General features: G+C 46.6%; 1 protein-coding gene and 1 long non-coding RNA gene across 12 annotated transcripts; one reads left to right on the forward strand and one right to left on the reverse strand.

Moving 5' to 3' along the window:
* Positions 1 to 804: 804 nt before the first annotated feature.
* On the reverse strand, positions 805 to 19,655 carry Arhgdib (Rho GDP dissociation inhibitor beta). Of its 11 annotated transcripts, none has more exons than XM_087658293.1 (7): positions 19,591 to 19,655; positions 19,408 to 19,481; positions 11,469 to 11,657; positions 10,101 to 10,184; positions 7,187 to 7,263; positions 4,103 to 4,166; positions 805 to 1,464 (listed from the first exon to the last, which is right to left on the reverse strand). In XM_087658293.1, the coding sequence occupies exons 3-7, from the start codon at positions 11,644 to 11,646 to the stop codon at positions 1,265 to 1,267; spliced, it is 603 nt and encodes a 200-aa protein (XP_087514419.1). In that variant the 5' UTR covers positions 11,647 to 11,657; positions 19,408 to 19,481; positions 19,591 to 19,655; the 3' UTR covers positions 805 to 1,264. The 11 variants fall into 11 exon arrangements, with proteins under 11 accessions (XP_087514419.1, XP_087514415.1, XP_087514421.1 ...); XM_087658289.1 differs by having other exon boundaries at positions 11,469 to 11,661; XM_087658295.1 differs by lacking the exons at positions 19,408 to 19,481; positions 19,591 to 19,655 and adding exons at positions 17,413 to 17,506; positions 18,440 to 18,640 and having other exon boundaries at positions 11,469 to 11,661.
* Positions 18,868 to 24,033, forward strand: LOC134486856 (uncharacterized). Its single transcript, XR_015687121.1, has 3 exons — positions 18,868 to 19,048; positions 20,063 to 20,155; positions 21,557 to 24,033. It is a non-coding gene; the product is annotated as an uncharacterized LOC134486856 (long non-coding RNA).
* The last annotated feature ends 2,101 nt before the right edge of the window (positions 24,034 to 26,134 follow it).

Consider the following 26,134-nt stretch of genomic DNA (forward strand, 5'->3'; position numbering starts at 1 on the left):
AAAAACAGCCTAAAGAAGGCGGGGTTTGCTTTGGTTCCCAGTTTGAGGGCACAGTCAATCATGTTGAGGAAGGCACGAGGCAGGAGAGAGGGATGGCTGGTCACACTCTATCCACCATCAGAAAGCCGAGAAGGACGATGGTGTTCAGTTTGCTTTCTCCACGATAATCAGCCCAGGATCCCAGAACGGATGATTCCGTCATAGGTAGAGTGAGTCTTCCCACCTCCATGAACCTAGTCTAGAAACTCCCTCACAAGTGTGCCTAGGGGCTTTTATCCTAGGTGGTTCTAGAGTCTGTGAAGCTGGCACTATTAACCAATCACAGGAGATTTTGTGGGAAGAGCGAAAATCTAGACGTGAACAGAGAATGTGAAAGAGCTTCAGTCACTGAGAATGATGGGAAGGAGCATGATGGGTGTGGAGGCCATCTTGCCATAGGCCTTTAGGTGATGCAATAAAATAAAGTTGTTTTGAAACTTGTGCTTCGCTCAGACAATGTTGGGAGCCCATGTAGCAGGAGACGGTTTGATTTGACCTACGAGTCAAGCCCAAGAAGAGATTTCTACAGGGAGTGGGGTGTACATCTCAATCTTAGATGGATCCATCCTGAGGAAACATTTAACAGTAAATGAAGTTTAGAATGCTCATTCTCTGCTTTCGATGACCATTATACTCTGACAACCTATTGGCAAGGACATAAATAGCCCATGGACCATGGTTCTCACCCATACTCCCATTCACAAGACAACTCAAAATGCGCGCCTTATGGTACCGTTTTCGTTGGAAGGGAAAAGGAAGGCAGGGTCTCAGTCACACACACAGTGGTTTTATTTTTTCCTTTGGTGTTGTTTACAGTGTCTCCCACAAGAGAAGAGCTCCCATTGGCAGAGAGGGTGATGAGATTCATTGAACCAGTGGAAGAATAAGTTTCTGAACAGAAGGCCACGGAGCCATGAGCAACAGCTTGCCCGTTTCCTGGCCTCCAGGACTCAAACTGGGAGAAGAGAGGAGGCCACTAAATGAGATGGAGAACTTCAGAACTCTGGCCTTGCTCTGCTCTGGGGAGACAGTCTGAGGGAACATGCCGGGTTAAAGCCTGGGTTTTAAGGGAACACTCTGAGAGATGGGGTAAGATAAAACATATCAGTGATGAGGGGTGTGTGTGTGTGTGTGTGTGTGATAAAGGACCCAGCAGGGAACAGGGAGGGAGGAGGGAGAACGCAATGATCAACATGGTCCGGGCGGGAGGGATGGACAGATGCACTCAGTCTGTCCAATCCTTCTTAATGGCCAGGTTCCATTCCCAGGTGAGGTGGTCCTGCTTGTCATCATCGGTGAAGAAGGACTTGTTGTGGTAAGTGCCTCGGGCCAACATGCCCTTGGGAGCCTCCTCTACTGGAGTGAGGAACTCGTACTCCTCTGGTCGAGGCCCGTAGCTGCCAACCATGAACGTAGCTTTATCCACTGGGAAGGAAGAAAGGTCCATTAGTGTGAGAGTCTGGTGTCAGATAAGCATACTAAAACTGGGAGAGCTGGAGTGCAGCTCACATGAGAGAAAGCGGAAACGACAGTGCCCAAGCCTGGCCGAATGTCAGTTTTAGCTAGAACAGTTTTTTCTAAATTTTTTTTTTAACTAAGCCATGTGTGCCCAATTCTGTTTGTAGCACCAGGGAAACTAAGGTACGAGTTTATTGCAAGGTCGAGCTGCACACACCAGAGACCTTGTCTCAAGAGACCAAACAATCCCTCCAGACAGATATGTTAAAGCATTCTTAAAACCCAAATTCCTTTGAAAAATGTGATTTACTTTGCCACTCCCCACACTTGGGGGCGGACGTTCAGTAAAAGTTTCAGAGTCTATTCTGATTATTAAGCCAGAGTATTAGGCTACTTAAGTCACTGTACCTACAGTGTCTTTACAGAGATGTAGCAGACTGCACCATTAAAAACTGACAGACAGTCAGGTGGGGCTAACAAGATGAGACCTACATTTCCGGCCCCAGTCTTGAAGCTATTTACGCTTGGCAGCACGTAGGGCATTCCTTTTTCTCTATGTAACAGACTTCAAGGACCTCTTGTCTGCAGTCATTCTATGAGCCTCTTAGTTGGAGAGGGTTACTGTAAGATCTGGTGATCAGGATGTGTAGAATTTAGGAATTAGAATGTTAGATGGGAGGGGAGATCCGCAAATTGGTTAAAAGTTCAAAAATGGAGAACTGGTACCAGCCGTCAACCAGCCATACTTACGAGTGGACCGCTGGGGTATGCATGAATTCAGAGCAGCTGGGGTTTAAATGGCAGCGGATAGCCGGGAGGTCGGGCACGGCTGCCCTTTTAACTGTTGCAGCTTTGAGGGACAGCTGCATGCGTGCCAGGGGCTGCTTGCCTACTGAGCCAGCACTGCCTCTGGGCTTGGAGGGAGTAGGAAATTGAGCTGGGTTTTCACCAGAGCAGACATTAGCAAGGCCAACCAGTGTTTCTCGGGTCCACAGTCTTCCCTGGAATTTCATAGATGGGTTCCTACGTCCTGTGGTCACATCAAACAATAATTTCCCTTGGCTCTTTTGTCTCTTTGGGGACTGGGCTCTGTTATATTGTTCCCACCTCTGACACAGAGTAAGAAGGGCCAGGAAGGAAGGTGGAATTGTTTGGGTTACCTTTCTGCCCAAGGTATGTCCAGATTGACAGCGGAAAGAATGGGTGGTTGGTTATACACTTCAATTACACTGCTTTCCTTAGCCTAGAGACAAGTGTTCCTCACTTCTTGGTTAAGAGACAGGAATACTGTCTCTCTGTCCCTCCCGCCCCAGTGGAACTCCTGATGCTCACCCCTAGGACACAATCCCAGGGCACGTCTTTCTTGTTTTTCTGACGTGCTTTTACCCTGTGAACTGTGTGTGTGTGTGTGTGTGTGTGTGTGTGTGTGTGTGTGTGTGTGTGTGGTGTGTGTGTGTGCGTGCACGTGCATGCACGTGTGTAGGCCAGAAATTGACCTCAGGTGTTCTCCCCAGGTGACATCCACCTTGGTTTTGTTTCTTTTATTTTTTGAAACAAGATCTTTCCACTGGCCTGGAACTCACCAATTAGTCTACATCAGTCATCCAGTGATACTCCAGGATCCTCCTGTCTCTACATTTCCAGGCTGGAATTCTTACCACCATGCTGGCTTGCTTCTGTTGGTTCTAGGGCCTCAAACTCGGGTGCTCGTGCAAGCCCTTTTCTAACAGAGCTATTTCTTCCTCTACTTGTTCACTTCTGATGAATATTTCTATGACTTTGTCTCCAATTCACCTTGATTAATCTCTCCATACAAGTAACAAACTTAAATGCAGATTCCGGATGTTGAAGGCTAGTAGTTTGCCTCGACTGAACTTGGCATTTTGAATGATGGCTCAATGTCTGTCTCCCTTTTCCTCATGTACCTCATATACCTGTATACCTGTATACCTATATACACCATATACCTATATACATCATATACCTATATACCTCATATACATCATATACCTATATACCTCATATACCTATATACCTCGTATATATCATATACCTATATACCTCATATATATCATATACCTATATACCTCATATACCTATATACATCATATACCTATATATTTATACACCTATATACCTCATATACCTCATATACTTATATACCTCATATACCTATATACCTATATACCTCATGTAACTATATACTTCATATACCTATATACCTATATACCTGTATACCTCATATACCTATATACCTATATACCTCATATACCTATATATCTATATACCTCATATACCTATATACCTCATATACCTCATATACCTATATATCTATATACCTCATATACCTATATACCTCATATACCTATATACCTTAGATATGTCATATACCTATATACCTATATGTTTATATACCTATATACCTATATACCTCATATACATATATATCTATATACCTTATATACGTCATATACCTATATACCTATATACCTCATATACTTATATAACTCATATACCTATATCTATACCAACTCTTGTAAGTTTATAAGCAAAGGTCGTCTGGGGCAGAGATTGCACAGAGAAGTAGTTGTGGACAACCTCTTACCTTTCATCCCATTCCGGTACGTCTGCTGAACATACTTCAGGCCAGACACAATATCCTTATTCACCTGGAGATGAGAAGCCCACAAGCAATTCAGATTAGAAACTCTTTCTGCTTCTTCTGTTTTGTTTGTTTGTTTGCTTGTTTGCTTGTCTGTTTGAATATTTCCTGCCCATCCCCTCTAGCTGAACCAGAATTGGAGAGGCCCAATCGCAAGGCTGAATGCTGCCAATGCGGGCTTCATCCTTCATTGCTGAAATACTTCTCCACTTAGCTGCTCTTCGGGAGGGCATTGATTAAAGCACTGCCTAGGTATTCTTCACCACATTTCTCATTCCTCAGCGGCTTAGGAAATCATCTCTAGCCCTGTCTCCTCAATGCTGCCTGTGAAAACATGGCCCCTGTCTCAGAGAAGGTTATAAAAATACCAATGGAAAATTTTATGTAAGTCTGCGAACACCATATCCTCAGAGATGATCCACCAAGCCTCTGAGAAACAAACAAGAGGGAGCGAAGTAGTAATGGAAAATCAGGCCTAGGATAGGCCGAGTCACTGAGACTGGAGCCTAGACGGAAGGTTAGGGGTCATCAAAACACTCTTCCCATTAATAATGGATGGAGCCCACTGGCACCCGGCATGCACTTCCAGACTCTCTCACCACGGTCATCATCTGAACTGTTGCTACTTTCCCTACATCCTCAGTGAAAATCCATCAGGGTGGAGTGGAATTGCAGACAAGCTAGCATTTTGTTTTCCATGACTCATTATACCTGGGCCCGAAGTGGGCGGTCTGTTACCTTTTCACTATGGTCATGTCTATACAAACAAGTTAAAGAGGACACTGACTCATTAGCTGTAGGACCTGGGGAAACGTTCAACAGCAGAAGAATGAAAGCATCTTCGATAATTTCCTCCGTGAATAATTACGGCTCCCTATGCACACAGTGGGTACAATAGTTGGAACCAAACTGCCAGGGCTGTCCTTCATTCTCCTGATGTTTGTGAAACAGCCCAAGAGTGAGCACTGTCACCTTGGAGTCTAAACCGTCTAGGTTAGTGGTGTGTGGCCAAGCAACCAAAAGCAGCTGGAATGAAAACAGCCTCATGGAGAGATGGTGATGAGAAGAAGCCTCACACTTCCTAATCACTCCCACTCTTACAGCCAGCCCCAGGGAACGGGGGAAATGAATGCGACTTTATACAAGCCTTGGGCCTGACCCTTGGGCCCAGTGGGACTGCATAGCGGGAAAGACAGTTCAAGCAGTAGCAAGAATTTTAAATGAGGCATCTGCTGTGTGAGTGGTGCTCCACAGAGGAACCCCTTAATAGAAACATATTTAGGGCAGGAAAAAAGTTGAATATTTATATAATATCTTCTTCGTCCATGCCCCCTGGATACTGGATCTCCCCGCCCCCACTCCCAAAGTTTTGATGACAGGAATGAACCTGAGGACTGTGGAAGTCAGAGGTGCTTCATGCACTTAAGGGGCAGAGAACAGGCAGTGGAGACTCCAGAACCACCCTCGTCCGGGGTTCTCGGGTGTTGTCAGTTTTAGGATAAGAAGAGCCCCGAGAGAAACAGAGTGCTGGAGGATTGTAGGTAACTGCTATGAGAAACGCAGTGTCCTTGAACATTTGTCAAGAAATGTCAGTAAAGATTTAAGTACCTTTTTAATTACTCATTCCCTGATCTGGGTTCCTTCTAACTGTAACTCCAAGCTGGGACAAGCTAGAGACTGACTCAGCTTTACTTGGGTACTGAGTGGTTCTAACCTTGGCGGAGACTGGGGCAAACTTCAGAGGTGGACTAGACTCAGGGGTTTCTTTGCACCCCCATGTGCAACCCAAGCATCTCTAGGCTCACCTACATTCCTAGACCTCTGCCCATCCTCTTAGTCAAAAGCTGCTGGTTGGGTTTCATGTGTAAACACAAGTTTTCTTAGCACACCACGTGTAATTTCTTTGTTTGTTTTTTTTTTCTTTTTTTTTCCCGGGGCTGGGGACCGAACTCAGGACCTTGCGCTTCCTAGGCAAGCACTCTACCATTGAGTCAGTTCCCCAACCCCAAACACAAGTTTTCTAAACTGACAGCACAGTGGTGTTAACGACTAAATCCTAGACCGAGGTGAAGTTGTCCTGTGCATATTAGATGGGAGCCTCTCCCCCGAACCCCAGTTGCTCTAGTAATAAACAATACGGCAGGAAACAGCTCAAGGGACAGGTTCTGGGGTGCCAACAACTATTTCCAAGATGAGGAGACGTTAGGTATTTTGGTATGCAGGTGGCTGTTGAACCTCCTTGAATCATATCATGCACCCAGGAGAAAGATGGGCCCGGTGTGCACCGGAGAGAGCAGATGGCGTCGTCCTGGTGGAACCCTGGAGAATATGACTGAGTGGAAATGACGGACAGCCAAGACAAACAAACCCTGAGAGGCAAAACAGTGCATCTCTCACTTATTTGCTTTCAAAGTCAAGGTTGTTTTTCTGAGATCCATAGTTACTCATGTCTGTCTACTCAGGAGAGGTGAGCTTTGTCTTGCTTAATTTCACTATTATCTGGCCGCCTGCCCCACAAAATGTCTCTGAAATTCCTAGCCATTTTGTTAAGCCCGCAGTTCCTGCATCTGCACGAACGGGGGAGTTGGAGTAGCCTGTTTTCTTTTCCTAGTCCTTGAATCATTGGTTTGTCCATTTCTTGCCATATATTCATGAAGACCTACCATTTACAAGGTTGTGTGAAACAGTGGTAGGAAGGGCACGCAATTTTAGCCTACCTCTGGGTGCTTAGGCTGTGTGAGGGGGAATACCCAGGAGTGTGTGAGTCAGGGGTGGAAGCCGCAGGAGTTCCGAGAAAGGATGACAGTGGATGGAGAGGCTGAGGTGTCCCCGCTAGCTAGGGAAAGGTGGGAAGCAAGGGTGGGTCTCCACAGGAAGAGCTCATAAGTGGAAACAGGTTATTCCAGAACCAAGCTGGGAAAAGGAAGACCACGACAACCAACCCCAGGACAACAGTGATGTCAACCTGCACAACGAGGCAAGAAATGGGTCACAGGAAAGTTCAGAGCACCTGCAGGAGATACTTACTTTGAAGTTAATCTTGACCCTGTATTCGATACCTTCCTTTAGCACAAATGTATCCTTTTTGAGCGCCTTGAGATCACCTGCAGAAGAGCATTTACAATGTTACTATCCCCGGAAGCTGCCACATAAAGAAAGAAAGCTAAGGTTCAGCCACTTCTGCTGGGCCCACCTGGGTTACATGATTCATAAGGATCCCCTCAGAAGACATGTGAGATTACACACAGGCACACACACACACAGACACACACACACAGACACGCACATACACACACACAGACACACAGACAGACACAGACACACAGACACACACACACAGACACGCACACACACACACACAGACAGACACACAGACACACACACACAGACACACACACAGACACGCACACACAGACACACAGACACACAGGCACACAGACACACAGACACACACACAGACACACACACAGACAAACACACACACAGACACACACACAGACACACACACACAGACACGCACACACACACACAGACACACACACAGACACACACACACAGACACACACACACGCACACACACAAACACACAGACAGACACACACACAGACACACACACAGACAGACACAGACACACACACAGACACACACACACAGACACACACAGACACACACACAGACACACACACAGACACACACACACAAACACACACATACACACTAGCTGAAATCTTACAGCTTAGTTTTTTTTTTTAAAAAAAAACAGTAACATAGTAAAGGGTTTTCATTCAGTTTAATGTCAATGCCAAAAATATACTTTTTCCCCATAATTCTTTGTGAAGATAAATCTCTTTTTTTCCCACAACTTCCAATCAGTACTCAAGAAGATGACTGTATTTTTTTTGTTATCAATAACAAAAAAAGTGTCAACCAACTAATCAGCCTCGAGAAAAGTGAGCTAATATACCGTCTACTGAAAACTGCATGCATATGCATAGCTAGATGAAGACATGAGGGCTTCTTTCAAAGAAATATAAAAATATAAATACATAAGAGCATCAGCCTTTGGCTTTCAAAGAATTGATAGACTTCAAGAAAATTCCCCTCCATCAATTCATACAATTGATAGTAACTATTGATAATATATGGTATTTTAAAAACTGCTTTCAGTTTTTATAATTATTTAAGTAAGTGCTCTCTTCGTACTTACTGGACTTGCATTTACATTATACACACACACACACAACTCAATTGTGTATGTGTGCATATACAAGTGAGTATGTGTGCACATATGTCTGTGCATGTATATGTGTATCCTTAGGTATGTGTTTGACTTCATAAACACTATTATATGGCTTTAGCACAGTACTTTCTCTAGGACAGAAAACCAAACCCAGGTTTTCTCTTCTGAGAAAGGAGGACAGAGACCAAGCTCTTCTGCCTGGTCCTCCTTCCCCTCTGGACATGTCCTCAGCAGCGTCAGACCTACTCTTGCAAACTGACCGTTGTACCTGGCCACATGACCCAGCAGGAGGAGGAGTGCAGGAGGAGGCCTGAGTCTGGGTGAGAGGGCGAGTTTGTGCCTGAAGTGATGCAGCAGCGTGGGGCCGTGCATGAGTGCGTGCGGGTGTCTGCCCTGCTGATTTCAGCTGAACAGGAAGCCGGCTTCTCAGGCCCTGATTTCCTCCCCTTGATAGAAATATCCATATAAGGTAAATCGCATATGCCCTGTGAGAGGAAGCTCTGCTGTTAAACCGGCTGCTCTAGACCTGTGCTTCCCTGCCGGCTTCCGTAAAGCATTGAATTTGGCAGCAAGTCTTCCCTTCCAGATCTACCTTGGGCACTGCACCCTCATTTGGATTCATGACCCCTTTTCTCAATCCTCAACACTTTCCCATGAAGCCCATCTTCCCCGTTTCAGCCCATCTCCTTCCAAACCACCTAATGGAGGCAAACGGCTGTTAGTCACAAAAGGTGAAAAGAAACACTGATTGTTATCTTCGGGTTTTGTCAGAGAAATTGTTTAGAAACAGAGCTTTAAGCTTTGGGTGTGCTGAGTGGCAGAGTGTCTGTCTGTCATTATCCAGGAGGCATTGGGGTATCCCAGCCATACTGGGGATAAGATTAACTCTTTTGCTGGCGTTCAAACCACGTAAACACTGCAAATCTGGTGATGCACAGCATCTGTGTCAGCATTGCCGCCCGCACTGTCTCCTACGAGAACAGCTTCTGTTACGCGGGGAAACACACACAGGTCTGAGTAAATGCTGCACAGCTGAACCTATCAAAGATGGGAAACTGTAGACTGAAGAGACCGCATGCACAAGGACCTCCTGAACCCACATTTAAGATATTCAGAAACAAAGGAATAAGCACCCCCTGCCCTAATGAATAAAGCTGTGAGTGCTAGCTCTGGAGCAGTGGGGACAGGCGGGTCCCTGGAGCTCATCAGCTCAGACCGACCAGCCCCAGTGAGAGATGCTGGGGTGCACTTTCTTGGTTGATGCTTATTGCAGGAGGACCCAGTTCGTGTGGACAATGGTTCCCCTGGGCTAGTGGTCCTGGTGCTTTAAGAAAACAGGCTGAAGACACTTTGGGGAGCAAGCCAAGCCAGTAAGCAGATAACTGAGGTTAACATCTGGTCTTCCCATGCATGCACATATATGCACTTTTCACATGTACGTGAATACAGAATCAGAACAGTTCACAAATACACACATGCACACCAAAGGTGTATAACTCTCGGTTGATCCACTACATTGAGTCGGGAGCTGGATTTTTCATTAAATATGGCAAGCAGTGGACACTGGGAATGCAACGGTTTGTGGACTTGTCCCAGCGCATCTCCAAGGGCCACCTGACTAGTTTTCTCCAGTAGGAAAAAGACCAAGTTTTCCCTGTGACATCTTAGACCCTTCCAAACAGTAGAGACGTGTTCACTCACCAGTAAGGTCCATGGTGATTGGTCCTGGTGCACTGTCACAAACAAGGCTAAGCCGGGTCACAGTCACGTTGGGAACTGTTGGGTCTGCAGGGTTCAAAAGAAACCATAAGCACATGGAAGGGCATCGTATGGGAAGTGCATGAGTGTGTGCATGGAAGTGTGAGCGTGTGTGTGTGTGTGTGTGTGTGTGCATGCATGTGTAAGTGTATGTGAGTGTGTGAATGGGAGCATACATGAGTGTGTTCATGTGTGCCTCAGTGTGTGCATGCATGTGTGTGTGCATGCATGTATGTGTGCATGTGCATCCATGTGTTTCATGTCGTAGATGATGGAAGAGAATATAAAGAGAAAATTAAATCTCTATGTAGCAATAGAAATAGAATGGCAGGTTCACTATGCTTAGTACTGATTCCTGTAGGAACAGCAGAATTGTGATTTTTCTAGTTCAGGCATTTATGGACTGTGTTGGCTACTTTTAGGTCAAGCTGGCAAAGCTAGAGTCATTTTGGAAGAGTGAGCCCTGCTTGAGAAAGCGCTCCCACCAGACTTGCCCGTGAGCAAGCCCATAGTGCATTTCCTTAATTCATGGTTGTTCTGGGAGGACTCAGCTCATATGGACATTGGGTTGTGGTCCTGGGTGCCACACGAGAGCAGGCTGGACAAGCTATGGGGAGCAAGCCAGTAAGCAGCACCCCTCCATGGCCCTCGGCTTCAGTTTCTGTGTCCAGATTCTTCCCTGGAGTTCCTGGCCTGTCTTCCGTCAGTGCTGCACTGTGATTGTGGAAGGGTAGGACAAATCCACTTTTGACTCTCCAACTTGCTAACTAAGACACAGACCCATCTTAATTATAAGTCTCAAATACTGAGACGTAGATTCAGGCCTGTCGCCGTGTCGTGTGTGTGTGTGTGTGTGAGAGAGAGAGAGAGAGAGAGAGAGAGAGAGAGAGACAGAGAGAGAGACAGAGACAGACAGAGAGAGATAGAGAGAGACAGAGAGAGACAGAGACAGAGAGAGAGATACAGAGAGAGAGACAATGGAAGAAACATCCAAGGAAGAAAGGAAAATAAGTAGGGACTGGTGGAGAACAGAATAGAGTGTAGTGGTCTGAAATTCTACGTGCTCCATGTGGGTAATTTTTGTCTGCCTCACCTCTGACTCTCAAGCAGTCTTCAAAGAAAACATAATTATACAGTCCATGACCTTAGGCAGCATGTACAAATGGCGCCTCGCCCACCTAACCGTGAAGCCCTTTGCTCCTGACTGTGGTCAACAGCAATGCACGTCTCCGTGGAGGCCATGCCTGACACCTCACCACACACACACACACACACACACACACACACACACACACACACACACACACACACCTGCTACCACGGGGACATCTCCCAGCAGTGTTTTCTTGTACTTGGTTAGACTCTCGTCATCTTTGTCCATCTCCTGCAGCTCCTTCAGGGACTTCTGAGGGGGCGGCTTGTAGTTGAGCTTGCTGTCCAGCTCATCCTCTCCCTCCTCCAGCTGTGGCTGCTCATCCTTCTCCGTCATCTTGATTGTTCCTTACTTGAGAGAGAGAGAGAGAGAGAGAGAGAGAGAGAGAGAGAGAGAGAGAGAGAGAGTCCATTAGCTACTAGGCTTGCTATTATTGGAGACCTGTCCTCATCAGTGATTTTCAAATTGTTCCTCAACACAGTTCATGAAATAGATAGCATTTCCCATCATTTCTCTGGCTTGTTCAGAGACTAAAGCTACAAGACTAAACAAGTTTCTCCTGAGCAACGCACTACAGTGAAGAAACGTAGCACAGACAATCCCAGTGACCGACTGCTAGTTTCCCTCCAGTGCTATTCCCAGTGTGCACAGCCTGAGTTAGGCTGACCGATGGACAATTATCTGTGGTGAAATGGCTGGTTACTTCTCATTAACTTATTCTTTCCTTGAACACTTATCAGAACTTAAAGGGGAACCCTGGAGAAAGCAGACTTCTCACGCCTGCCCCGCGCATATGAATGGCCCCACGTATGAATGCCCCCACTCCATGCTGTTAGTCGTAGCTTGAGAGCAGATACTGGGTTCTAGGTTCTTCTTGAGTGCCCACCCTCACCTGTAACATTTGTGCAGCTCCACATTTTATGATTTTCACTGGTGACTGATTCCTTCCCCTCTGTATCCTGTGTTCTTTTGACATGCCACCAAACAGAAAAGGACTCAAATTCCTCTAGGCAAGATGGTAAGTACAAATTTCTTTTTCGGGGCCTTCTGCCAGGTTCCCACTTTCTTTTGTATTTCCCTCTATTTCTAGTGACCTCGTGCTCTCTACATACTGTAGGTCAACTATAAGTGTGGCCTAATACAAAATCATTAGTTTTAAAGAGTGTAAGATTTTTCTTCAATTTTTTTTAACTCAATGGCATGACTCTTGGGCATGACATTTATATGTGACAAGATTGTGGAACTGTGTGTCAAAAGGTTGGACACACACACATGAAGTCTCGCCTGGTCATCATGATGCATTCTTCCTCTAATTAATCAGTGTCTACACTTACTTGTCTTGTGTAAACAGAACTGAGGAGGAATAGAGCAAAATTATCTTTTTTCTGTGTGAGTATTGATGAGCATCTCTCAATACCACTTTTCAGAGTCCAAACAAGGTTAAGAGGTAAAATATTCCACCTTCTCACCAAAATCACTGGGAAAATTGAGACCTGAGGGTTAAGAGACTGGCTCCCCATGACACAGCTGTGAACGTCATAGTGTGTGGCCGAAGGCCAGGGAGATGCCTGGGCAAGGATCGTCAAAGCTGCCATTTCTCTTCAGTCACACGAGAAAGACATTCTCTATCACATCGTATCCATAGTGACACTGGGAACGTCTGCGAACTCTCCGGGGACGAGGGAACTGACAGGCCAATTTGATTGCAGTTCTGTATTTCAATGTTACTGACGCAACAGGAAGGAAAATAATTTAGAAATGAGGACGAACAAAAGCAAGTTTATGGGACAGAAGAAAGAGAAATGGTGGCGTGTGGAGCAGGGCTGAAAGAAAGGTTGAGATGAAGGAAGGCAGAGAAAGAAACGAGGGTCCGTTCGTTTGTCTTCCAGCACAGCATCAGGCCAAACACCAAAGCCCTGAGTAGCTCTGAAAACCACATGGCAATGCCAAGGTCCACTTCCTACAGAGGAAGGAAGCAGGTAGGCCAGTTCCTGTGGTAACCCTTGTCTCGCTTGAACCACCAGCATCATTTGAAGCCAAGACTCCAGAGATCAGGAGAGAGGACTCAGAAGATCAGCAGGGAAAGCATAACGACTAACCCAGCTCATATTCCAAACAGCACGCGGAGAAAGAGCAGAATGAACTGGTAGTAAAAATAAAGAAAGATGTAGCTGGTGGATGTAGCAGTTTGAGGACAACCTTTAAGGGACTGATGAAGAGCAAGTTAGAGAAGAAGAATCAGATGAAGCACGGTCTCATCTGGTGGCCACGACAGCCTAACAGATAACCAGGGTAGAGAATCCATAAGCAACGTGACAGAGCGTGAGGCCATTTGCATGAACAGGTGCATCTCACTTCACAGGAAAGAACCTTCTAGAACATAATGCCTCTGTTCTAGAGTTCCCCATTGAACGCCTGACTGTTGGATGGTGTCATTACGCCCAGTCATTAGTTCAAGATCTCATACCTTGCAAAAGCTGTAAATTCTAATTCTTGAAAAGAGCAAGAGAAAGAGGGAGGAAGAAAGGGTGGTGGGAGAGAGGTAGAAAGAGGGAAGAGAGGCTGACGTAGGACTTGCAAACTTCTCACTATGTGGGCATTGGCAAATGAATTCTTCCACCATCTGGGTTTTAACCTTATTATGAAATCACTTTACCATTTAAATTTATTGTTATTTAAATTTTTTCACAATTAATTGCAAACTGATAAATGTTTTGTAATACCGAGATAACTTTTTAAAGACGTCGAAGAGTAGAAGACAATGTATGGAATCTGGTATCGGTGCAGGAAAGGCGGGAATTCCCGAGCCACATTACAATAACTTGGCAAAATTGCAGCATAAGAAAAAGATGTGAGACCAGATGATCCAAAGTCGCTCGCTGTGGGAAGGTAGCTAGTACGGTAATGAAAATATCCAAAATATCTGGAAAGGTGATTCTCCATTCAAAGGGGCAAGAAAGCCACGGCTTGTTGGTGAGCGACCACTGTTTACAAACCCTTCCCTTCAGAGCACGCTGACATTTAAGTTGCTAGTCAGAGCCAGGGAGGAAGTGGAAGTTGATGATTTGTATAAGGTCCCACTGGTTTGATTGGTGATCCTTCACGTTTTGGAGATGACAGGACTTGTTTGAAAAAACCGGCTAAGCAGAGGCTGGGGGGATGGTTCAGCGGCCAAGAGCAGCTGCTCTCCTAAAGGACTCGGTTTTGATTCCCAGCACCCGTGCAGTAGCTCATAAACATCTGTCACTCTAGGAGATCCATCCCCCTTTTCTTGCTTCTATGGTATGCACACAAACATGCATGCAAAACAGCCATGCACATAAAAGTAAAAATAAAAACACTCTTTAAAAATATAATAGTCACTCTGGTCTTCAGTCCAAAGAGGACAAGAATAGAGATATAATTCTTTATTCCTTTAGTCCACAGACTCATGGACCCTGAAGACCTTCATACTCTTATCATTGTCTGAGACACTGTCTAAGGTTAAACCTGTAAACTTTCTGGTGAATGCAGTCCAGTCGATTGCCGTGGAGGAAGCTTTCTTCCTCCTCAGGCATTGCTACATCGTTGAGATTGAACCCCAAAACCAAGACCCTAATTATCCTCCCAAAATGTTGGATATACAGAGCAAGATGTCATAAGACATCTGTGTCTTATGAGTGTAGCCACGTGGCTAGTGGTTAGGTCTATTCGATCCGGGGGTGATTATCTCCTTCCTCAACAGCCCTCCTCACATATGGAGGTTGGTTCTGGCTCTCCGGCAGTGAACTCTTGGGCATGTGTTGTAGCCACGAGGACCCCTCCTCTCTTCATCTTGAGGGATGGTCTTTAGATGAGTCGCTGTCCTCAGCCTCTTTCTGTGTCTTACAGCCTACAGTTGTGTGACAGCTGAATTGCTGTTCAGTTACTTCACCTCATCAGTATATTTGAGGGAAGAATACCGTGTTTAATTATTTAAATTCCATACCACTCTCTTAAAGGTGCTACAATTCACATGTACGGCAACTCCTCTAGGCTCTGCCCAGCAGGAGCCAGGTGTGGCTTACCATTCTCTCTCTCTCCTCTCTCCCCCACTTGTTCCCAGCTGGTGTCTCCCTCTTTCCTCTCTCTCACTCTCTGCCCCTCTCTGCCCCTACCCCTTTTCTAGGTCCCCTTTTCTCCCCCCAATAAACTTCCTTTTTTGTACAAGGCCTGTCTTATGGTGGTGATTTCTCAGGGGAGCACCTTGGCAGGGCCAGTGGAGGTGCTCCCCCCTGCCACATTATACCTTGGTTTTATAAAATACAACATACATAATTTACTTTTTACCCCCCCTAAGATGTAAATCACATTTCTTTTACCTAAACCTTTTGCGACACAAAGACTATGGTGAAAACAGCTGCAAACAGTTACTGAACTGTTTCCAGTAAAAGCTTGGCAATGACACACTTGGTGCATCCCATGAATTATTGCAAGGAATCACCAGATACTGTGCGGGAGACAATGTGAGCTATGTGTTACAGGAACAGAAAAAGATAGGAGAAAATAGTAACTATGACTTAACCTTGGGTCAGCGTACACATGTCTGACTGTTAATATAGCTTCATATGAGTTGATGGTCACGAAAACAATGAGATCTTATGCTAGCAGGAAATAAATCCCATCCCAGGTGAATTTAGCAACATGATGTTCATGTTTGATAAAGTGGGGACTTTGAGGAAGTTGGACAAGGGACTCAAAGCCCAGCTTTGAAACCGACTTCTTATAGGACCTAAGCAAGCCACTAACATCCACCAGAGATGTAGGGAAAACGAGCCTTCCTCACAGCATCAAAAGGCTGAACCATGAACTGTATTGGCCAGTGGATGTTTAATAAATATTACTTCCTTTCCTCATCTTCCTTCCTGGCCCTGCTACTGTGTCTTTAGTGGGACATAACTTCCTAAACAGGAAGTGCTTCCCCTGGGTATAAACCGATGGTGTGGAGTCCTTCCTCCTTAGTATGCAGCAGTCTGTTTCTCTGCGGAGAGAGGACAGGACCTGCCTGAAGTTTAGGAACTTGTGAGGATTATTTATAAATGAAATCCAATGTGAAAATGGGACAATGACTACTGTATTTCTTTCAAAATACCTCACATCAACAATCCCGTTTTAGATTTTATTTTCTTGATCCTTTGCCTGACTGAAGGTTCGCTCTGAAGAAGATAGATGAGTAGTCAGAGAAACTGCCTCTAGCTCCGGGAAAAATGCAGGGAGGTCTAACTACACTGCAAGGCTGGGTCGGCTGGGGTCTTACCCTGCACCTCTGAGTCACTAAGACAGAAATGGAGGGAGGTATGCGGTGGGGGTGGGAAGAGCAGGGGCAGGGGATTTCCCACAGTAGGGCCCAGAGCCCAGAGCCCAGAGCCCAGAGCCCAGAGCCCAGAGAGCCCAGAGCCCAGAGCCCAGAGCCCAGAGCCCAGAGCCCAGAGCCCAGAGCCCAGAGCCCAGAGCCCAGAGCCCAGAGCCCAGAGCCCAGAGCCCAGAGCTGGGTTCTTGTTGAGAACTGCTGGCTTTGCTGCTGCCTGGCTTTGGGAGACCCCAGATTATTTACCGGGGCATCCACAAAGGCCTCCTCTGTCGCTTCTGGAGAAACCCCTTCAGTATTTCTGGCCACATGAAAGAGTTGGCTCTTTCTGGGGCATCTCAAGGCCATTTCCTCCCAAGTCAGCTGCATGGGCATCCAAAACTGGACGGGAAGAACCAAGCTACTGATTGAGAGGAGAGGAAACCCCCTTGTAAGGTGCAATGAAGGGGGCGTGATTCCAGAAAGATCTCTCTCTCTCTCTCTCTCTCTCTCTCTCTCTCTCTCTCTCTCTCTCTCTCTCTCTCTCTCTCTCTCCCATCTTAAAAATATCCCGCCGCCATGTTTTTTAAAGACAGGGTCTCACTCCGTACCTCGGGGCTGACCTGGAACTGCCTTTCAAAGGCTACGATTAAAGTCGGGCCCCACCCCTGCCACTGAGAACCAGAGGTTCACCTTTCCCTTCCTCAGAGAAACAATCTACTTCCTGCCTGTGCATTCCAAGCGCGCTCTCCCAGCTCTGCTTTTTGGTGCAGAAAAAAGATAAGAGTAAGACTCACTCTACTATGCTTCTCCCCCCACTGCGTGACCCTCTTCTTTCACAAATACTGCTTTAAACCATCTTCAAAGACAGCTGCACTCCGGAAGCCATGACTAGGCAAAAACGAAGTAGACACAGTCACCAAGGTTCTAAATTAATGTGAGAAGTCAGATGCAATTTCATGGACACTGAGATCATCAGACCCCCGGGGAAGGCTCCGTGGAGTTGTGGCCAGCCTCGGTTGAGGAAACCAGAGTATTAGCAGTAAAGGACAACCTGGTAAGATCTCACTGTGTGGATGAAAGCACCCGTGATCTTTCAGGAGCAAGCGAGGCCTGGGGCCTGCCACTGTAGACTCTGCCTGGGACTCAACCCACCGTCCACCAACGTAGTCCATATCAGAGCAGCAAAGGCACGCCCGGTGTGGGATTAGAGGAATCTTCTCCCACAGACAACGTCTAAGGCTGTCAGCTCTTTTACCATCCCAGTAGATGAACTACACAACACTTCCTTAATTCTCTTCTCCATTCTCTGAGTATGAAAATCTGGAGTTTCTCAATACCGGGCTTGGCACACAGAGGGCTCTGAGCCAATGCTGTCTGTCTTCTCTCTGCTTAATTTTCACCCCACAGGGCTCCTTCTCCCTTCCTGCTAGCTCAAGTTTGTCACATATCGTATTCCCATAAATTCCCCTCAGAATAACTCCGCTGTTCTGAGCTTCCAGTGGAAACAAAACTGTGTGGCTGCTCCAAGCACCCCCCCCCCCGCCCCCTCCCCGCCCCCGGGACAGAACCAAGCTCTCCAAAATGGTGAAGGACCAAATTCTAAGGGCTAGAAGATGCCCATGAGGTTTAAGATGGCTAGCGGGTTGTTCCTCATTGGCCGAGTGTGGGAGATTGGATGGCTCATGTTCTATCAGAAACCCGAAGGTCTTGCAAAAGAATAACCTTGTTTTTGTCACTAAGCCTGTGCTGTATTTGAACCTGGCAGGGATACACACTGAGAAATGTCACTGAGAGAAATGGCACCTGCCGGTGACCAATTACCAGCCAGCGGGTCACCACTGATCTCTTCTTGAGTTCTCATGTGGGGATCCAGTGTGCCAAGCCTGACTTCACAAGGCTGTTGGTGTCTTTGTGAAGGGGTGGTTTGGGGGCCTTCCTGTAAGGGTAGTTAGTCTGCCTCCCTCAGGGTTTCTCAGACCCACGATACAAGTAACCGGAGATGGCCCTTGTTGCCTGGAAAACCTGATAGAGAGAAGACAGCACGTCTAAAGCACTTCTAGCAAGGCCAAAGTTCAGACCACAACAGCTGGAAGGCCCACTGACCACGTTTATAGCCGGGCCCACGCAGACTCTCCTAGTGTCTCTCCCACAGTCTTCTCCACATCTTCCAGGTCTACGCCAGTTCCCCTTGATGTGGAGGGCCGCTTTGTTTTTTTGGCCGTCACAGTGAATATCTTCCTGCCCATCCCACTGCAGGAATTTAATTCCCCTGTTTGTGTTAATGGCTTAGTATTTGACAGCTCTGAACCATATTTTCTCTCTTTGCAAACAGTCTCTTTAAAGCGTGCTTAAAAACAGGAAACCGCACGGTCTCCACCCCAGCACAAGCCACCCCTCCACCAACGCAGGGCAGTCGGTATCAGCTCAGAGGTAGGCTTTTCCTTTCCCTGAGCTTAGCCAAATTCCAGCTCCTGCCTAGCAAGGGACCACCCAGTGCCGCACCCCCACCCCACCCCCCATTCCAGGTATCCCAGATACCTTCTCTAGAACATTCTGGTAGCAGGATACTCTCTCCTACCTCCTTCAGCTTGTCACCCTTCCCAGGGCTGACTTCCCCTTTCTGCCCCAGCAATCTTGTTAGCACTTTTCTTATCATGAAGTGTCTTAAAGAACCGCCCTTCTTAAAAACAGCAACAGCTCCCCCTGCAAGGGCCCAGGGTGGTTCTGAGATTTCCTGCCTGATTCTGCGCCCACCTGCGACCTCCCCCCACCTCAGGCATTCAACTTACATTCCAGGCTCCTGTCCGCCCTGTGTGTCTCTGTAGGTTACCTCTGCCTGTCTCTCAACTCTGACTTCTGAGTACTGGCAGTTAGAACAGGAAGGAAGTTAGAGAGAGAGAGAGAGAGAGAGAGAGAGAGAGAGAGAGAGAGAGAGAGAGAGAGAGAGAGAGAGAGAGAGGTTTTAAACGTACTTGAGGAGGAAACCCTGGGCTGTCTCGAATCCTGCACTGTCTATCTTCTGATCAGCCGTCTGAGCAGCATTCTTGACAATTAATGACACATGTGGAGCAAGCCAGCCCATGTGACATAGACGCATGAGTGTGCATGCTGGGGGAGGGTCCCCATAGCTATGTGTGCTTAGAATGTGTGTGCGTGTCTAAAAGCATAATCTTGGGGAGAGACATAGAATCCCCAAACAGTAATAATACAGTAAAATATATAGGTTTTACTGTGTGCTACAAACCTCTGCTCCTATAGAGTCCCTATCGGCTTCCTTTCCTTTTTCTTCCTTTTCTTCCTTCCTTTCTTTCTTTCTTTCTTTCTTTCTTTCTTTCTTTCTTTCTTTCTCTCTAGAAAGACAATTTGCTGGCAGGAAATGAGGAGTAGAAATTGTGAATGTTAAATGTATATACTGGGTGCTAAATTTAAATAATTTGTCTTCAGATAGGTTCTCTCTCTCTCGGAGCTTTATTCAGGTTGTAATTCGAAGATGCTGCCGTGTATCGCACCACAAAGCCTTCAACGGAATAAACAAAAGTAAGACAAAAGCAACAACAACTGCTGTTGGTTACATCTAGGAATGCAGGTCGTAAAAGAAAATTCAGCTTCATTAATTCATCATCATCTAACACAGAAATCTGTGTCGGTCACATGGATGCTAAAATTGACTCTGAAGCTATTTGAGGACTGGCTTGCGAATAAATTTAAATGAGAACAAGCTGCCAGCCCCATGTGCGATCTCGCTGAAGACAGTTGCAGTGTACACTTACTCTAACACGCTCCTCATGGCTACGGTCAGCAATGCATGCTCAATTACACTAACATTTCAAGGATCACCGTCTGTATCAATACACTTAGTGACTGCCACCTCAACAAAGGCACTTGTGGGAAATGGCATTTCTTCACTCATCACCCAAATATGCCCCATGATCTTGTTATTTTGAAAGTCACTGTCAGGGACTAATGTTGGTGGGTTGGTCTGATGCTGCTATGCATTCAAATGCTAAATACTGGCCACCAAGATGTGGTTGCCCCCAACAAGCAGATCTTCAGTAGACCAAGTGATGCTACGGAAACCTTATCCCCCAGTTTAAAACTGCTGGTTAGATAGAAGTGGCTACAGCCAATTACTGGGGAGAACAGGCTGAGGGTCCCAGGTAGGGACCACGAGGAAAGAGAGAGGAGGAGGCAGGAGAAATGAGAGGTAGGAAACAGGAGGTTCCCGTTAGACGTATAGACCAGAAGCACGTGGCCCAGTAAAATGTCCCAAGGGTAGACTGATGGAGCATAAATAACCCAGGGGAGACTCACACGTCAACCACTCGGGGTTCGAAGCTGGGAAAGTAGATAGTGCAGTGTACAGAAAAATAGATTAGGGGTAACCCCCCCAATTGTGCTTAGCTGATTAAATAAATCCATAGGACTTTGCCTTGATTATTTGGGGGTGGCTTGGTCCTATTAATAACTAGTAGAGTCTAATACAAGTAATTGACAGACTACATTTTGTTCTTAGGGTAAGTAGAACCAGAGTGACCAAGAGGCCAGCAGTCATACACTAGAGAAAAACAGACTGACCTAGGGAATGTATGAGAAGGACATGAGGGGGCATTGTGGGCTGGATGCTGGATGATTGTATGTCACCTTGACACAAACTATTGTCAGCTGAGAGGAAGGAACCTCGCTTGATAAAAATACCTCCATTTGATAAGGAGAGTCCAGCCCATTGTGGGTGGTGCCACCCCTGGCTTGGTGGTTCTGGGTTCTATAAGAAAGCAGGCTGAGCAAGCCAAGAGGATAACGCCAGTAAGCAGCACCCTCCATGGCTTCTGTACAACTTTCCACCCCCCTCCCCCCCACCCCCTTGTTTGAATTTCTGGTGTGGCTTCTTCCTTTGATGGACTATGCTATGTCAGCCTAGTCCCTTTCCTTTCTGTCTAGGTGTTCCTACCTGGTTGTCAACTTGACTACATCTGGAATGGACCACAATCCAGAAATGGAGGGCACACCTCTGATCCAGATGTTGAGGCTGGAAGACACAGGCTTCTGACCTGATCCTGACATGGAGATCTTGAGGCCCAGGCAGGGCAATGCATGCCTTTAATTCCAGGAGACTGAGGTAAGCAGATCGCTGAGTCCGAGACCTGCGGGGGACAAAGTAAATTCCAGATCCAGGCGTGGTGGTGCACACCTTTAATCTGGGCCACGCCTTCTTCTGGAGACCTACCTGAGGACTTCGGAAGAAGGAAGACTGACTCTTTTCACCTGCCTGCACTTACTTGCCAGCACATCTGTTGGAACCGACTTCTGCAGGATTCCAGGTTATACAGAAGACCAGCTAGAACAACTAGCCTCATGGGACTGAGAAACTGCTAGATTCTTGGACTTCCCATTCACAGCTGGCCATTGTTGGGTTAGTTGGACTGCAGACTGTAAGTCATTCCAGTAAATTCCCTTAATATAGGGGGACATTTCATAAGTTCTGTGACTCTAGAGAACCCTGACTGATACACTTCCCAAGTGGTTTTGTTTGTGGTGTTTCATCAGAGCAATAGCATCTCTAACTAAGACGGGGTACAAGCCTGAAAACCAGCACTCAGGAGGCTGAGGCAAGAGGCTCTCAGATTCGAGGTCAGTAGCCGGGGCTACATGGCTATATAGTAAACCCTTTTCACCAGTGACAAACGAACAAATAAGCAAACAGAAAACTGCATAATTATACTTCACAAAGTTAATAAAGTCCAAAAACAGAGCTATTGTATAAATTGCAAGATAATATGCAGGTAAAGATAACTTTTTAAATACAGTGGATAGTTGCGCTATAAATACAAATACCTTCTCATTGGAGTTAAGGCCTGCTCAACAAGAGGAGACCATGGTGGTACAGGAAACCTAGCTAATGACCCAGTGCTACTGGTTATTGGTGGAGAATCTACAGCCGTTTCTTTCCTCAAACAGCATAGTCTCGGACAACCATCTATAAACATTTGCCCGTAGTGTACCCAAAGATAAATGGAGTCCTCACCCCTCATAAAGAAAACTTCTCTTTGCAACAGACAGAGAACCCTGCAGAGAACCACACCTCACTGAAATTCAGAGCTCTGGCCCTCGGTCCTGATGAATACATCCACAAAACACCCCCACATCTAAGGCTCAGACAACATTGCAGAAGAGGGTGTGGGAAGATTACAAAAAGCCAGAAGGCCTGAGAGTTTGATGTGAGATTGTATCTCCTAGTAACCTCAGAACCTGCACCCATGAAGCCTCACAAACATGACTGCCTGAGTGTGAGCCCAACAACAACAACATCAATGGACGTGCAAAAGTGGACTGAGAAAAACCCACAAGGCTTCAACCCCCACACAAAGAAGTGCTGGGAGTGGGAGTGCCCAGGGAAGAGCACAGCGATGGTTTGTGCAGTGTCAAAACAGTTCTGAAAACACAATGCAAGTAACATACAGGTCGAGCTGTCCATGTTCAGGACATGCATATATATATATATATATATGCAATAACAATTAATGGGAGAAAAAAAATCCCTCCAGCTTTCTGCCCAGAGCACGTGAGTGAGCCATTCTGGAAGTGAATCTCCTGAACAGATAAACAGTCCTGGCTGATACCTCATTATGATCTAAGACCTGAACAGAAGCCACCCAGCTATGACCTAACCTGACATCAGAAGAGACATCGTTACTTCTGTTTTGTCCATTCAAGTTGGGGCTTGTTTGTCACACAGCAGCACCTAACCAATACACTCACCTGGCTCCTGGAAAACACTCATCCCTACCCTTGTCTGCCGTTTACTCCTTTGCAAGTTCCTGTTTCTCTCATCTCATCACCGAAAGTTGTTTCCTAGTGCGGAGAGTGATTCTCTCTGCAGGGAGGAGTCTCTTCCTAGAGTCTTGTGCATAATCTGCTTCTTGTCTTTATTGGATTTCTACTCAAATATTAGGCCACCGAAGAGGTCCTCTCAAACCACACATTTAAAGAGAAAATGGAGGGATGGCTCAGCATGTAAAAGGACTTGTCGAGCGTGACAATCTGAGTTCCATCCAGATGGCAGAGGAAGAGAATTCACACACACACTCACACACACATTCATACACATGGATGCACACACACTTACCCACACACACTCACATGCACACACATACACACACACACACATTGACACATGCCCGCTCACACACATGTGCACACACATACATGCACACTCACACACATGCATGCACACACACTCACCCACACTCACACACATGCACACACATACATGCACACTCACACACATGCACACACATACATGCACACTCACACACATGCATGCACACACACTCACCCACACACACTCACACGCACACACACAAACAATAGCACACCCCCACACAAACATGTCCTCCCCCAAAATAAATAACTGTAGTAAAAAATTAAAATTGTGTCCACAGATTACTCAGATTTATTTTTATATATAACATGAAATAACGAAACATATTTTCTGTACATATTTCCCTCGGTTTACTGCCATTTCTCCTGGAGAGTAAGAACCCTCCCACAACAATGATTTCATCCCATCCACTCCTTTCTTAGGGGCTAAAACACTGCTCACGCTCGTCCTAGGCTACCAACAAATGCAGCAGAACTAGTATAAGAGAATAATACACTGGGGAACAGGGTCTCTGAAAGCAGAAGTTGTAGGTAGCTGGTAGGGGAAGAGGAAGAGGGCCTGGAGAGGGCAGGCTGGCTTCAGTGAAGCAAAGGGAGAAGTAGGGCTGAGCAGCCATGCCGACAGACCCACACAGTCAACATTGACTTGATTGCTTCTGCGTTGATCTTTCCTTGTAAAACTCTTTAGGACCTTTTCAGATCATTGTGATTGTAAGATAATGGTAGGTTGACAGAAACTTGTAAGGAAGCACACAACCTCTTCTTGAATGTGTGCCATCCAGGGTCATGGTAACAGGAGTTGAAAGAAAGGCTATTCGGAGAGAGAAGGGGGGAGATGAGGGAGGGAGAGAGGGAGGGAGGGAGGAGGAGGAGGAGGAGGAGGAGGGGGAGGAGGAGGAGGGGGAGGAGGAGGAGGAGTGATCCGTCATGAGCACTTGGAGGAGAATGAGGAAAGAAGGGACAGAGAGGGAAAGAGAGTAAGAGAATGAGAGAGTAAGAGAGAGAGAGAGAGGAGGGACAAACAGCTTCTCTTATGATGAGTCAGACATACCTGGACATTGCCAGGTAACTGTGGGGTGGAGCCTAGACTAAATGTCAACTGTGTGTGTGTGTGTGTGTGTGTGTGTGTGTGTGTGTGTGTGTGTGTGTGTGTTGGTGGATGTTAGCATTCTGTCTAAGATCTACCCCTGGCAACAGCCAGGTATGCCTGACTCCCTATAAAAGGGGCTACTTGCCCCCTCCTTTCTCTCTTATTCTCTTGCTTCTCTCTTGCTCTTGCCTTCCTGCCCCCACTCTCTCCCTGTTCCCTTTCCCCTTCTCTCTCCATGTGCTCATGGCTAGTGTCCACTTCCTCCTCCTCCTCCTCCTCCTCCTCCTCCTCCTCCTCCTCCTCTTCCTCCTCCTCTTCCTCCTCCTCCTCCTCCCCCTCCTCCTCCTCCTCCTCCTCCTCCTCTTCTTCTTCTTCTTCTTCTTCTTCTTCTTCTTCTTCTTCTTCTTCTTCCTCTCTCTCTCTCTCTCTCTCTCTCTCTCTCTCTCTCTCTCTCTCTCTCTCTCTCTCTCTCTCTCTCTACCTGTACTACCCTCTTAACTCCCCTCCAAAAGATGCCTCAACCTGGGACCGCAGAGGCACCCCCTTCCCCCACACCTCCATAGAACCTATCCCCTCTATTTTATCTTTTTATAAACACATCATATGGTGCCGAACCTCAGATTTAGAAACTCTACAGGTTTCCATTCCCCTGCTATCACATGGAGATCCGAGGCTCTCACTAGCCTAAACTTCAGAGAACTGGAAAGTCCCCTCCCCACACTGGTCAGAGTAAAAGTCTGCACGGTCCCAGGGGACAGTTGTTGAGCTCGCAGCTACCCCTGTGCTGCCCTGAAGACAGAGACATTCAGTCTTTTCACTGACCCGCATTCTAGGACATTTTCCCTTGTGTGAGATTTTCCTCTCTCCTTTTGGGACAGTTTCTTTCTCACTGCTGAGAATCCCAGGCAGGGCCTGGGTAAACTGCTCTCTGTGTGCTCAGGGCCACCAATTCAGAGCGTAGCCTCAGCCCATCACGTGACTACCTGGTGGTCATGCTTATGCTAGAATCTCTCTGGTTATTGATGATCTACACACACACACACACACACACACACGCACGCACGCACGCACGCACGCACGCACGCAGGCACCTCTATCTCAGAATGCTAGTAGCTGAAATTAATAACCCTATTCTCACGCATGGGCATGGGTCTATCTTCGCAGCCTTGTCCCTACTTACTGTGATGCTGTCTTGGTCTAACTCACAGTAAGCAGAAAGCAGCATCTCTACGTGACCTCTAAACTGGCACTTTCTCGATAGCGATCTG

The sequence above is a fragment of the Rattus norvegicus genome, chromosome 4 (genome assembly GCF_021556685.1).
Source record: "Rattus norvegicus strain SHRSP/BbbUtx chromosome 4, alternate assembly SHRSP_T2T, whole genome shotgun sequence".
Classification (NCBI taxonomy): Eukaryota; Metazoa; Chordata; class Mammalia; order Rodentia; family Muridae; genus Rattus; species Rattus norvegicus.

Bases quoted from the DNA above. Each gene is read 5' to 3' on its own strand.
- Arhgdib (XM_087658296.1), bottom strand. From the start codon at position 11,646: ATGACGGAGAAGGATGAGCAGCCACAGCTGGAGGAGGGAGAGGATGAG. The intron at 10,185-11,468 runs GTGTGTGTGTGT...TGAACCCTGCAG, and splicing joins AGATGTCCCCGTGGTAGCAG to ACCCAACAGTTCCCAACGTG. The intron at 1,465-4,102 runs GTAAGAGGTTGT...CTTCCTTCCCAG, and splicing joins GTACCGGAATGGGATGAAAG to TGGATAAAGCTACGTTCATG.